Below are 15100 nucleotides of genomic sequence, written 5' to 3' on the forward strand. Positions count from 1 at the left end.
CAAAGTAGACGAATACAAGGTAGGGCAGATCACTAGCTGGTGATGCTTAATCCACATATTGGAGAAAAGGAGACTCTGTAAGGCATTCCAGGCCTAGGAGATGGCCAACACAGAGGCGTGCAGATGTGAACTGGAGTGTCATGTGGGAACGGCACAGAAAAATCTTAGTTGAGCTGAATCAGAGTGTGGAAGAGGAAGAATAACATTTCGTGGGGCTGGAGAAATACATCCGAGACAGACTGAGAGGACCTTTCAGACTTCAAACCGATGAGTTTGTTTGATATTGGGCTATGGGAAGCCGCTGGAGTTGATCGACTAAGAGCTAGACATGCTAACATCTGTATTTCAGTAAAATCATACTCGTAACCGTTGGATGATACGCTTGGGGTGGCGAGAGCCTTGAGAATGGGAAGCTGTGACGACGGTATGGGAAGAGGCGATGAACTAACGAGGGAGCAGCAGTAGAGAGAAGGGGTCATGTGGGAGATGGGGTCAAGGTAGAAATGGTAAGTTCTGACGATTGATTAGCTATGTGGAAGGAAAGAGGGAGTGAAGAGTCCAAGAGAATGTTGGGGTTATGAGCCAGGGAGACTCGGGATGCTTGGGCCTTAGGTGGAAATAGTAGTACACTTCGGGGAAAAAGAGAATGTCCTCAGTTCTGGCCATGTGCAGTTTCTCAGCTCCTGAAGTAAGTACCCACTGGAGTTTTATTGAAGGAACCTGAGCCAACAAGCACATGATGAAAGAAAATGGCCATCTCTATCCCCAAGCATGGTAGATTTAAAGCCGAAAGGGAAGAAGTGTCCTACTTGTGCATCTTACAGCTAAAGAAGCTGAGGACAAGAGAGGTGAAAGAGTAGACCCATAATCCCCACAGGTCGTAAGGAGCCAAGCTGCTCGCAGCTTAGCCCCTCTGGCTCCATGAAAACAGTTACCCGGAGACACCGAGGAAGTAAGTGACATGCTTAGGATCACACACAGCCAGTCAAGGTGGGAGCGGGGGGCCTCCAATGCTGTAATTTTGTAAACTCGGCCATAAGAGTTCTTAGGTCAGAGTTGGGAGAGCTACTGGATTCGGGCAAGGATTTTCTCATTCTAAATTTGGCCTCTCTCCACTATATGGCACTGCCTCTCAAATAGCATACAGTTTACTGGGGAGATGAAGACAGAGGAGTAGAACATCCAGTAGGCAGTAATGAGGGGAGAGATCCCAGGGAATTAGGCCAGGACAATTGGAGGAGCTAGCAAACCCTAGAGCAGCTGTAGGGGATGTTCCACTGGGGAAGAGGATCCCCAACACGACTTCTTTGCTACTTCCTCCAGGTATGTGCACCTCCTCTTTTGGAGTGGATTGAGCCTGCCCACCTTCTAATCTTGTGGTCTGGAGAGAATTTATGTTTTTTCCAAGGTCCTTCTGGCCTTAATTTTCAAAAAGTATTTTTCTAATGCAAGAAAGAAAACCTCTTAATTACCATTTATTGAAGTTTGGCCTCGGATCCTTATTGTGGCTCTCATCTCTGTATAAGTAGTCTATGCTGGTTCTTCACTTTCCTCCTGACTCTTTTTTTTTTTAATTGTAGCTTTTTATTTACAAGCTGTATGCATGGGTAATTTTACAGCATTGACAATTGCAAAACCTTTTGTTCCAATTTTTCCCCTCCTTCCCCCACCCCCCCCCAGATGGCAGGTAGACCCATACATCTTAAACATGTTAAATTATAAATTAAATACAATATAAGTATACATGTCCATACAGTTATTTTGCTGCACAAGAAGAATAGAACTAGTGTACAAGTAGCCTGTGAAGGAAATAAAAAATGCAGGCGGACAAAAATAGAGAGATTGGGAATTCTGTGTAGTGGTTCATACTCATCTCCCAGAGTTCTTTCACTGGGCATAACTGGTTCATTTCATTACTGCTCTATGGGAACTGATTTGGTTCATCTCCTTGTTGGAGAGGGCCACGTCCATCAGAATTGATCATCATACAGTATCGTTGTTGAAGTGTATAATGATCTCCATGTTCTGCTCATTTCCCTCAGCATCAGTTCATGTAAGTCTCTCCAGGCCTTTCTGAAATCCTCCTGCTGGTCATTTGTTACACAACAATAATATCCCATAACATTCATATACCACAATTTATTCAGCCATTCTCCCATTGATGGGCATCCACTCAGTTTCCAGTTTCTGGCCACTACAAAGTGGGCTGCCACAAACATTTTGGCACTTACAGGTCCCTTTCCCTTCTTTAGAATCTCTTTGGGATATAAGCCCAGTAGTAGCACTGCTGGATCAAAGGGTATGCACAGTTTGATAACTCTTTGAGCAGAGTTCCAAATCATTCTCCAGAATGGCTGGATTCTTTCACAACTCCACCAACAATGTATCAGTGTCCCAGTTTTCCCATATCCCCCCCAACATTCATCATTATTTGTTCCTGTCATCTTAGCCAATCTGACAGGTGTGTAGTGGTATCTCAGAGTTGTCTTAATTTGCATTTCTCTGATTAATCATGCCACAGAGCATCTTTTCATATGGCTAGAAATAGTTTCAATTTCTTCATCTGAAAATTGTCTGTTCGTCTCCTTTGACTATTTATCAATTGGAAAATGGCTGGATTTCTTATAAATTAGAGTCAATTCTCTCTATATTTTGGAAATGAGGCCTTTATCAGAACCTTTGACTAAACAAGTGTTTTCCCAGTTTATTGCTTCCCTTCTAATCTTGTCTTCATTCGTTTTTGTTTGTACAAAAGCTTTTTAATTTGATATAATCAAAATTTTCTATTTTGTGATCAATAATGATCTCTAGTTCTTCTTTGGTCATAAATTCCTTCCTCTTCCACAGGTCTGAGATTTCTTCGTGACTCTTGAGAATAAGGGCCCCCTCCCCCTGACCCTTGAGGGGACTGTGCTAGCCAGTAGGGAGGCATTGTACCACTACTACCTCGACGTGAATGAACTGGCGAAGCATTTATTAAGTGCTGTGTGCAAAACACGTAAGGTCTGGGGATACAAATTGAAAAGCAGTTGGTCTTTGCTCTCTGGGAACTTACATTATGGTGGGGAAGACAATACAAATGGAAGTTTTCATCTGCGAGTCATGTGGAAAAGTCTCGTGTCCTAGGGCACAGTGGTAGGGTGGTTGTTAATGCCAGTTCATATCATCAGTGATAAAATGATACACTTCCGATGTTAAACCATTTGAAAGAGCCGTGAACGTTCTTGGTTGAATTTTGCTTGTGCTTTCGACACTCAGCCAGATTGATTGTTCTGTGGAATAGTTTATAGCGATACACCCTGTTGTACTTGAAAGTACTATAAGTTCAAATCCTACTTCACAAGCTGCACAACCAGGGACAAGCTCTTAATTTCGGAGTCTATTTTGTCCTCTCTAAAAGGAGAGGGTCACAATTGCACCGTCTCCCTCATGAGTTAATTGTGGAAGAGAGTATTATATTGCAGATATTAATGGGCTAAGAGGAATGGGAGTAATTATTTTTCCAAGCTTTCATCAGGCAGCTACAAGGCTTTGGGCAATAAAGGGGCAAACAAAATTCCTGGCTGGGGGTCCAGACTCTGTTACAGGCTTAGATCTTCCTTTCCAGCTCTGCCATTCCCAGCTTCCTCTGATGGCAGCACCTGAGGGTGGTAGACAGAAGGCTAATGAAATTGGTGAAGGCTTTGAGGAGGAAAACTTTGCTCTCCATAATTTATTTATAGGAAGGGAACAGGAGAGCCCATTCTTCTTAGCCAAGAGCGTAGATTAGCAGTTCCTTGAGATCAGGAACTATTTCTCTTCATGTCCTTACTTCTCCAGAACTAGAACAGTGCCCGGCACATAGCAAGTACTTACTGAAGCTCATTGAAGGGAATGGAATGGAACTGTTCATCCCCAATATACCTGGTGAGCAAAGGACTCTGCTTAGATGAGGCTGTGGCTGGCTCCTCTGAAGAGCCTCATCCAAAACAGGCTTAAAGAGAGCCGGCAAGCTGCTGTAAGCCTTGGGTCGGGCTTCAACCTACACTGGGGCAGATGTAGGCCATAGGACCCTCTGGGACTGGCCAAAAGTACAGGGAGAAGTGGTGACTCAGGCAATTTGCCGTAAACGAAACTGACGTAGAGCACGGCTGGCAGAGGAAGGCACTAAATAAATGCTTATTAATATTGTGAATTCATATATTTTGCACAGCTATATATCTGCAAGGAGAAATGCCATGAATAATAGATCTGATGGGATCTCAAGAGATCATCTGGCCTAGACAGATGGTGATCTATTTCATTTTTAACCATTCCATGGGCTCCTTTGGTCGGGACTGCCCAGTGTTTCATCATCCTAAGAGTTAAAAAGTTTAACTATGTTTAGCCAGGGTCCCCGTGGGAAACATACATCATCATAGGCTAAGGTGGAAGTGACCACAGAGGCCATGTCCTGCTCAACATGAGCAGGGATCCTTTTCACAGAGTTCCTGTTCATGCAGGGTCCCCCCCCATAGGGGTGGGGCACTCAGTACCAAGTGAAGCAGTCTATTCCATGTTGGGACAACCCTAGTTGATAGGAATACCATTCTTTGATCATTCCTCCAAACTATGGGATTCATTTTAGTCTTCTTTAGACTTCAAAATTGGGATGATGATGTTCCTTTATTTTCTTCTCCAGGCTAAATGTCCTAGCTTCACTAATCTTGCCACCTTGAAACAATTTTTCATGTTTGGAAGTCATTTACATTATGTTATTATTATTACATTATTACATAAATTATTATTATTATTATTACAATACTATTATTATATACATTATTACATTACATCTCTTTAGGTTCCCTTTCTTCCTAAAAACAACAAAATAACTAATGCATGTGAATTCTGTCTCCCTTCTGTGTGACTCCCAGTCTTCTCCAGCAGTGGGTCCCTGTTTTCTCTGTGTGTGTTTCTCTTCTCCCTTGGAGTTGGCAAAGAACTTGGGAATCAGAGGGATTGTTCTGGTATATGGGGCCCACTGAGAATCTCTTAAATTACTAGGCAAAGTCTGGGCAGAGAATGGCACCTCCCAGGGATGGCTTTCTCCTTCCCTCAAAGGGTCACCTCCAGATTGGGCCTTAGGCCGAAAACAGGGTTTGGGAATTGGAGGCCATAGGTTGTCGGGTAGTGGCAGTGAGCTCCCCTTTCTGTTGATGCAGATTTTTGAGACTTAAGTTTTCTTTTTTTTTTTTTTTTCTTTTTTAATTATAGCTTTTTATTTACCAGATATATGCATGGTAATTTTTCAGCACTGATCCTTGCAAAACCTTCTGTCCCAACTTTTCCCTTCCTTCCCCTCACTCCCTCCCCCAGATGGCAGGTAGTCCAGTACATGTTAAATATGTTAAAGTATATGTTCAATACACTCTATGTCTACATGTCCATACAGTTATTTTGCTGCACAAGAAGAATCGGACTGTGAAATAAGGTAAAATTAGCCTGTGAAGGAAATCCAAAATGCAGGCAGACAAAAACATAGGGATTGGGAATTCTATGTAGTGGTTCATAGTCATCTCCCAGAGTTCTTTTGCTGGGTGTAGCTGGTTCTATTCATTATTGAACAAATGGAACTGATTTGGTTCATCTCATTGTTGAAGAGAGCCAGAGACTTAAGTTTTCTAGCAAATGTGACAACTCTCCCGTTTTGTTGGATTTTCCCAGAAAAAGTCTCTAGAGGAATGGATCTGGTCGTACAGTAGGCACACTGTCCTTTGAGAGACAGGGCTTGGCAAGAGAGGGATTTCTTTAGGTCAGCTCACGTGGCTGGTGTCCCTTCCCAGAAACAGGCTGTGACTGCTGGCCAGCATTCAGGATGTAGTCGTGGGAATCAGATTGACTTGCTCAGCACTCTGGTGGCCCGCTCAGAAGGAACACAACTATCAATAAGCTCTAAAAGCTTCTCTAGGCCAAGGCAAACAGCTCTTAAATGGTGGTGCCGTGCTTTCTCTCCTCTCTACTGCAGACACCGTCACCGAAGTCAAGACGGACATTTACGTGACCAGTTTTGGCCCTGTCTCCGACACAGACATGGTGAGTACCATTTCCTGTCCAGAGGGGAAGTAAAAGTAGCAACTCGGGATAGAGGTCATGTGCAAGAGGTCTTAGCTCTCAAGCAATGCATTTGACTCCTTGATGGTGTCATTTATCTTTCCCTAACTCTTTAGCCATGCCATGCTTTGTCACTACCTCCCATTAGATTTGAGTCTGTAAGAATCAACTCTGCAATTTCTCACTTAGAGCCTCACTTAGTTTTTTTTTTTTCTTCTGAAGAAAGAAGGGGTCAGATTGATTTCTGAAGTCCCTCCTAACCCTAATTGCTATGAGCCTACTTGGATCTAATAATGTGTTGTGGGCTATTGGTGAACCTATGGTTATATTTCATATCCATTTTTCTCTAGGGAAAAAAAAAACACCTAGGTTTTCATTTTAATATGCATACATGGGTTTAATTCCAATGGTATGCATCCCAAGTTTACAGAACTCCTAATTTTTAGCCATTTTTTCATGCCTTTTGCCACGAAAACAGGCCTTTAGATGGTCAGCATTAATTAGTCTTAGTATCATACACAGAAAACTTGAAAGTAAATTAAACTGAACATGAGCCTTCACAAATTACAAACTGAGGCCTAGAAGGGAGGGATGAATTTTGCAATGTTGCCACTGTACCACATGTGTAGGAATGGGGGGAGAAATAGCCACATGCACTTGATGGAAATATCTTTCAAAGGTTTTAGTCGTGAAGATCACATAGCATTGTTTGATGAAACCCAGATGGGAAAGCTGCCTTAAAAATGTTAGTGCGATTCCCCCCTTTTGATAATCACTGATGTGGGTTTTGCTTTTAATATCCAGTCTCCCGGGACTGCTCTAATCCCCTACTGATTTCTTCTTTCTCCAAAGACTTCCAGAACCTGGCAGTCCCCCCACTTTGTATTTTGTTACTTCTGGGGACATCAAGGAAGGTTTTGTAGAGGAGGTGGCCCCTGAGCTCTCCAGTCCTCTGTGCTATAATTGGTTGTGGATTGCAAGCTCCTATGGTCTCCTGGCATCACATTGGGCATGATGGAGAAACTCACTCAGGAAATATGTTTGAACACCACTTTTCCTTCTATTGCTGAGACTCCTGATAACAAGAGATAGACTTGCTTTCTTTTATTTTTTTAACTCCCCTGTTCCTAGGAAGGGCACCCCCGTTCCCTCAGGCTCCCCAGCTCATAACCTTAGGATTCTCTTTGATCCTTTCCTTTCCTGCACTCCCCACTCCCAATCAGTCGCTGAGATGTCCATTCTAACCCCACAGCATTTCTCAAAGCTATGCCCTCCCCTCACAGATCTGGCCTTCGTCACCTCTCCAAACAATGATGACAGCTTCCTAATTGGCTTCCCTCTCTCCAGTCTGGCTTCCTCAAGCTACTAAATTAATATTCCAAAGGCACCATATCAGTTCATTGTTCAGAACCCTTCCCCTGTTACTTAATCCCTGTGATATCTGGTGCCAGCCCTATTTTACATTATTCTTCTCTCCCCACCAGCCAAACCGGTCTACTATCCCTTTCTCAAATTTAACATGCCATCTCCTCTACAAAACCTTCCTCGGTGGCCCCAGCAGAAAGTAGTCTCCTCTTTGCCATTTTTTCCTACTTTCCTGTTCCCAAAAAAAAATAAGGGTAGGAGCAGTTGCTTTTTTTTTGACTTGTATTTCTAAGTAAGTGCTTGTGATGTAGAGTATGTTTAGTAGGTGCTCTTTGAATTGTTTTATGGGATCATCGTGTGCTTCCTAGGTGCCCGTTGTGGTGAGAAATACTTTGATCTAGCCACTGTCCTTCCCTCCATAGAGGTTACTGCCTTGTTGGTGGGCGGTCCTATCATCTGTATATACTCTGTTTAACCATTTGTAGGTGCTTGAAGTTTGGCCAAGCGTGTTGAATCCCAATCATTGGGAAGAAACAGCCGTGTTTTCTAGGTTCCAAGTGGGGAGAGACTTCCCTTGGGCCATGTAGCTCAGAAAAAGCCAGGGCATTTCTTCTGACTTCCAGATTAGTTGCTGTGAATTGGTGGCAGAGTTCATCATGAGGAATGAACTAAAGCTACCCTTGGTATGGCATCTCCTGGCACCTCAGGGCATCCAGACAGTTGGCTCTGATTGCCAGGCAATTTTCCTGATGACAGTTCATCTCTCCCGCTGTCTCTCTGTCTTTGCTACTCACGATTGAGCTGAGGCTACATGCTCACTCTTAGAAATTGGAGGCTAGACTCTGGACAAAGAATTCTCCAGTTATTTTTAGCTCCTCCACACTCTTACAATATGTCTAAGGAACTGGGAAACTCTCACTGGAGGGAAAGTAGAGAACACACTTGTAGAGTTGGGGCCTTTTTGACAGCAGTACGGGGATACTCCAAGCTCATCGAGGTTCTGAAGAGAAATGGCTCTTGAACTCATCTGTGTAACTTGGAGATCCCAGAAGAAAGCAGATGCAAGTTTTTGGCCATTGAGGGGAGCTGGCTTCCCAAAAGGTGTATAGACAGAGGCAAAGAATGTGGGAGGAACCTGAAAAGTTAGCAATGGGAACCATGGATGTACAGGAATTTCCTCTACTGCATTCACAGTGAGTGGTGATCTAGAATCTCTTTGACCAATTTCCAGTAAGGAAGAACTCATTACATCCAGTCATAGAATCACCTAATCAAAACAAATTCCTCTTCCATCATTCCCCAAATCTAGCCAGAGACTTGTACTTGAAGGCCGAAAGGGATACCTACTCCTTCCCCAGGAGATCCTTTTCCACTAGCCCTGAGCGTTAGGAAAACGTTCCTTATGTTCACACCCAAATCTACCTCTCTGCAGCTCCCCCTTCCTCCTCATAGAGCCATCTGGGGCTGAGCAGAATAAAGCAACACTCAGTCTTCCAGATGAATGCTCTTAAAACACTTGAACACAGATCTTGTATTACCTTCCCATTCCTCTTCACTTCTGTCATTGGATCCTCACACAAAGGCCCTGTACTGGGTCAGGCTCTCTCTTTTTGATGTGTGCTTATCAGTAGCCGGGGAGAAGGGAGGTGAAAAAATATTGCTTTTCTTCCTAGGAGACTAGTGCTCCTTGGGATTGACCTAAGTGCCTGTTGCTCAATCCCAAGGCTCTTCCTTCTCTTTTCCATCCCGGTCCTCACACATCTAATTGAAATAAAAAATAACTAATGCAGAGAATCCAGAGGAGGAAGCAGCAGGAAAGAACTGTGGAGCATTTCTCTAGGTGGCCTAAGCCGTCCCTGTCCCCAAGGGGAGTCCTACCACTCGGACAGCGATCCCCAGTGAGCCTCATGGGCTCTGTTGGACACCAGTGTGACGCGAAGAGTCTACAATCCAGGCAGAAGCCTGACGGTCCTGTTTAAGGAGGAAAATAAAATGGAGGGCTGGGGCACTAGAAGGTATTAGAAACATTACCAGAGTCATTCTGGACAACAGTCAGATGACATCCATTTTCATCTGCCAAGGGCTTATAAGATGTTGGGCAAAGTACTGAAGGACTAGAGAAGGGGAAAATGATTCTAATTAAAAACAAGTTAGCGCCGGGGGTGTGGGGGGTGCATTTCCTGGTAGCCTGACACTGATGAGGAGGCTGCCTTGCCCTGGGGGGAAAATGGAAGGCACATTTCCTGGGAGGGAGGCTGTCCCTCACCTTGGTTTATGTCAACACCAGCTAGCTGCCAGGACCCCAGATAGGCCCAGGCCGGGCAGTCGGGCAACCCTGTTGTGATTAATGCTGCCGGGAAGGGGGGAGGGTGTATGGGCTTTGAAAATCCCATTCATAAAGGGAAGTTAGGGGGTGGGAAAGAAGAGCTGCCATGGCACCTGAATGAAGCTGGCACCGCGTGCGATGGCTGCAGTCTTTTCCCAGAGGGCCACGTCTTGGAACGGGAAGAGAAGGTACTACAGCCCCTGGATTCAGGTTCTGCTGGAGGGGGTTATTTGTTATAAAAACAGGGAGAGTAAGGCAAGTAGAGAGGGTTTTAAATTTAAATTGGGGGGGGGGTTAATGCGGCTGCCAGGGGGTCAAGTTGCGACTTGGGGACCCCCCCATTAAGTCTGCAGAGGGAACTCTACCTCTGGTGAGGGGGCTAAGTCGGGACTTGGCCCCCTGTGCATTAAGTCCGCTTGGGGGGGGGGGTTGTTATAGTCTTCGTTATTTAACGAGGAAGATGGTAAACAAGGCTAGACACCCATCTCAGGTAAGTATGAGCTTTTCTGAGGGGAGGGTTGGGGGAACCTCAGGGAGGGGTAAGGTACAAGAAGAAATCAAGAGAAGAACCCAGACTCTTCTCCTATATACTATTATAATATTACTATCTAAGATATAAAAAGAACATAATAAATACTCTTATTCATTCTTATGAAGTGTTTTTATTATTCTTTTTTCTTCGCGCCTCTTTCCTCTCCCTCTTTATTTCTTCCCCTCCTCCTCCCCCCTCCTTATTACCTCTCCTCCTCCTCCCTCCAACTCCTTCCCCTCAGAGACTAAGTCAGAACTTAGCCCCCGTTGGATGATGGCCGGCCCCCCCGCGCATTGAGTCCACAGGGGGAACTCGGCGGGGGGGCCTAGGTCGGGACTTGGCCCCCTGCGCATTGAGTCCGCAGAGGGAACTCGGGGGGCCTAAGTCGGGACTTTAGCCCCCCCGCGCATTGAGTCCACAGGGGGAACTCGGCGGGGGGGCCTAAAGTCGGGACTTTAGCCCCCCCGCGCATTGAGTCCACAGGGGGAACTCGGCCTTCGGGGCGGGGGGGCCTAGGTCGGGACTTGGCCCCCTGCGCATTGAGTCCGCAGAGGGAACTCGGGGGGCCTAAGTCGGGACTTTAGCCCCCCCGCGCATTGAGTCCACAGGGGGAACTCGGCCTTCGGGGCGGGGGGGGGGGCCTAGGTCGGGACTCGGCCCCCTGCGCATTGAGTCCGCAGAGGGAACTCGGGGGGCCTAAGTCGGGACTTTAGCCCCCCCGCGCATTGAGTCCACAGGGGGAACTCGGCGGGGAGGGCCTAGGTCGGGACTCGGCCCCCTGCGCATTGAGTCCGCAGAGGGAACTCGGGGGGCCTAAGTCGGGACTTTAGCCCCCCCGCGCATTGAGTCCACAGGGGGAACTCGGCCTTCGGGGCGGGGGGGCCTAGGTCGGGACTCGGCCCCCTGCGCATTGAGTCCGCAGAGGGAACTCGGGGGGCCTAAGTCGGGACTTTAGCCCCCCCCCGCGCATTGAGTCCACAGGGGGAACTCGGCCTTCGGGGCGGGGGGGGCCTAGGTCGGGACTCGGCCCCCTGCGCATTGAGTCCGCAGAGGGAACTCGGGGGGCCTAAGTCGGGACTTTAGCCCCCCCGCGCATTGAGTCCACAGGGGGAACTCGGCGGGGGGGCCTAGGTCGGGACTCGGCCCCCTGCGCATTGAGTCCGCAGAGGGAACTCGGGGGGCCTAAGTCGGGACTTTAGCCCCCCCGCGCATTGAGTCCACAGGGGGAACTCGGCCTTCGGGGCGGGGGGGCCTAGGTCGGGACTCGGCCCCCTGCGCATTGAGTCCGCAGAGGGAACTCGGGGGGCCTAAGTCGGGACTTTAGCCCCCCCCCCGCGCATTGAGTCCACAGGGGGAACTCGGCCTTCGGGGCGGGGGGGGCCTAGGTCGGGACTCGGCCCCCTGCGCATTGAGTCCGCAGAGGGAACTCGGGGGGCCTAAGTCGGGACTTTAGCCCCCCCGCGCATTGAGTCCACAGGGGGAACTCGGCGGGGGGGGCCTAGGTCGGGACTCGGCCCCCTGCGCATTGAGTCCGCAGAGGGAACTCGGGGGGCCTAAGTCGGGACTTTAGCCCCCCCGCGCATTGAGTCCGCAGGGGGAACTCGGCCTTCGGGGCGGGGGGGCCTAGGTCGGGACTCGGCCCCCTGCGCATTGAGTCCGCAGAGGGAACTCGGGGGGCCTAAGTCGGGACTTTAGCCCCCCCGCGCATTGAGTCCACAGGGGGAACTCGGCCTTCGGGGCGGGGGGGGGGCCTAGGTCGGGACTCGGCCCCCTGCGCATTGAGTCCGCAGAGGGAACTCGGGGGGCCTAAGTCGGGACTTTAGCCCCCCCGCGCATTGAGTCCACAGGGGGAACTCGGCCTTCGGGGCGGGGGGGGCCTAGGTCGGGACTCGGCCCCCTGCGCATTGAGTCCGCAGAGGGAACTCGGGGGGCCTAAGTCGGGACTTTAGCCCCCCCGCGCATTGAGTCCACAGGGGGAACTCGGCGGGGGGGCCTAGGTCGGGACTCGGCCCCCTGCGCATTGAGTCCGCAGAGGGAACTCGGGGGGCCTAAGTCGGGACTTTAGCCCCCCCGCGCATTGAGTCCGCAGGGGGAACTCGGCCTTCGGGGCGGGGGGGCCTAGGTCGGGACTCGGCCCCCTGCGCATTGAGTCCGCAGAGGGAACTCGGGGGGCCTAAGTCGGGACTTTAGCCCCCCCGCGCATTGAGTCCGCAGGGGGAACTCGGCCTTCGGGGCGGGGGGGGCCTAGGTCGGGACTCGGCCCCCTGGGCATCGAGTCCGTAGAGGAAGGCCTTCCTCTGCTCTCCCACTATTTCATACTTACCGTTTCCGGAGTTGAGTCTCCCCTTTCCTCTAAATAATCCTCATTTATGTGTAAGAATGGCCCGTGTGAATTCTTCACAGCCCCCCCCCCCCATGTTGTAGCCCGTCTTCGATGACGAGATCTTCTGCTTCGCACGTCCTTGCCTCTCGTACTCCGCCAGATGAGGTCTTGGAGGGGGGTCGGGGGGTTGTTTAGTTCGTAATTAATCAGTCCCCCAAGCAGGGAGAAGGCCCGGACAGACCGAACACCCTCCCCTGAGGCCCACCCACTGTAGAGGTCCGCAGCAGGACTCCTTTGCCACGTTCCGAGTCTGGCTCAGTCCGCTTCCGCAGGTGACAGATTTTTAGGGCGCCAGGTCCCTTTCAGGATAGCTGACCCCGCAGGGGCCTCCCTTTTTCCTCAGAGGAACTTGTCTTGCCTCTGCCCTCCCACCATCTCCCACTGTTCTCAGGGACTATGGTTTCCCCTTTCCCAAAATAAATCTACCCTTTGCCCAAGAGAATGGCCGTTGTGAATTCTTCACATGGCCGAACCCCAACCTTTGGTGTTTCCGTCCCATCTGTCACCTTGGTGCTCAAACTCCCCCCCCCACAAGGCAGTGCCTCCTCCAGGCAGTCTCCCCTGCTATTTACTAGATGTGACGTTGAGAGCATGTCTTCCCCTTTTGTAAGCTGTCTCCCGAAGCCCCCCTCCTCCAGTTCCTCCAAGTGTGATTCTCCTTGTGGCGCACCCACTTTTCTCCTCGGGCTGGAGGCCTAAGAAGGGCCCTTGGGCATTCCCAGCTTTCTCCAAGACATAAGTGGGTGCCTCCCGAGGCCCACCCGTCCCCCACCCATGGACACTCCCTTTCTGGGGCGCTTTACTCGATTCCGTCCCCAAGGTGCTGTCCCCATCAGGGACAGGCTCCGCAGGGCAGAGCCTTGGAAGAGGCATCCCTCGAACTGCATTTTCATCTCTGTCCCCCCCAGCGGACTTTTGATCAGCACTAGCGGAATTGAATTTGTGAATTGTTTTCCTCCCACACTCTGCTATGCCATCTGTCACCCAAAAGACAAGGAGCATTGATTTAGCACTTAATGGGCTCGGGCCACAGGGTGGGAACTGCCAACATGGACATAAAAACTAAATGGCCCATTCCCTCAGGGAATTTGGGGGGGAGGTACCCCAGTGGCAGACTCAGGCAACTGGACAGATCTGGAGCTGAGCCTGCAAGAAAGCTAGGGATCTCAGTGGACCCTGGGGATTAAAGGGAGCAATTAGGGGCCCTGGAGATCAGCCCTTGCATCATCTAGATAGGAGGTGGGCTGAGCTCCAAGGGACCAGGCACATCCTAATACAAATGACCAAAAGGGTGTGGATGCTGTGCATTTAGGGTGTGCTATCACACTTAATTCTCCCACTGACACTATTATTGATTCCATTTTACAGATGAAGAAACTGAGGCAGAAATTAAGTGACTAGCTCAGCATGGCTCAGATAACAAGTGTCCAAGGCTGGATTTGAACACAGGCCTTCTTGACTTAAAAGCCTAGCACTCCCTCCACCGCACTTAGCTTTCCAGAAAACTAGAACACAGAGGGAGCCATTGTAATTGAGGGATTCCTATTAAGCAGTACTGCCGAGAACTCACTCCCTGCCCCTGTCTCTCCTTCACAGGAGTACACCATTGACGTGTTCTTCCGGCAAACCTGGCACGATGAGCGGCTCAAGTTTGACGGGCCCATGAAGATCCTCCCCCTCAACAACCTGCTGGCCAGCAAGATCTGGACCCCGGACACTTTCTTCCACAACGGCAAGAAGTCCGTGGCTCATAACATGACCACGCCCAACAAGTTGCTGAGGCTGGTGGATAACGGGACGCTTCTCTACACTATGAGGTGAGTGGCCTCCGGGTGGAGGCCGATGCCGAGCACTGCCCTGCCCAGAGCTCCAGACGGGTGCATGCGGGGAGAGGAAGTCCCGGGGACCCGGCTCTGCCCGGACAATCAGAACGAGAGCCCGGGAGCGTGACGAGGGAATTCATCTAGACTGCCAGCTCCCCATGTGTCCCGGGACTTACACAGAGAAGAAAACACCATAAATGAGCCTGGCCCTCCAGAAGCTGCCATTCTCCAGGAGGGAGCCAGCTACACAGAGGAGGAGCTAGAGTATGTGGGAAATTAGAGATATATCCATAGGAAGAGAGTATGAACTGCAGAAGGGGGAGAAATCCCCCAGGAGGCAGGGGGAGGGGGATGCAAGCAAGAAGCCCGGTCTCCAGGGCTTCTTCCACTTTTGCCATTCATGGTCCCTTTCCACCCAAGAAATTTGTACAAGACTCTGGGAACATAGGGATATAAAACAGGCATACAAATCAAACATTTCCTCCTAAGAAATCCTAATTTTGCAACCTCCACATTCAATTGGGAAACCCCATGTGGGTTTGAGACCCACTGTTTAAGAGTGTGTGAATAGCTCCTTTCCAAAAGACCTTCTAGTTTTAGCT

At 49.4% G+C, this 15100-nt stretch overlaps 1 protein-coding gene across 3 annotated transcripts in view; it reads left to right on the plus strand.

Annotated features, from left to right (window-relative positions):
- Positions 1–15100, plus strand: part of GABRA3 (gamma-aminobutyric acid type A receptor subunit alpha3) — a 166863-nt gene that overhangs the window by 95246 nt on the left and 56517 nt on the right. For all 3 annotated transcript variants that reach the window (XM_074278422.1, XM_074278420.1, XM_074278421.1), the window contains exons 4-5: positions 5984–6051; positions 14272–14492. In XM_074278422.1, coding sequence (XP_074134523.1) covers positions 5984–6051; positions 14272–14492 — 289 coding nt within the window. The remainder of the gene's footprint in view (positions 1–5983; positions 6052–14271; positions 14493–15100) is intronic.

This window comes from Sminthopsis crassicaudata, chromosome X (assembly GCF_048593235.1).
Source record: "Sminthopsis crassicaudata isolate SCR6 chromosome X, ASM4859323v1, whole genome shotgun sequence".
Taxonomy (NCBI): Eukaryota; Metazoa; Chordata; class Mammalia; order Dasyuromorphia; family Dasyuridae; genus Sminthopsis; species Sminthopsis crassicaudata.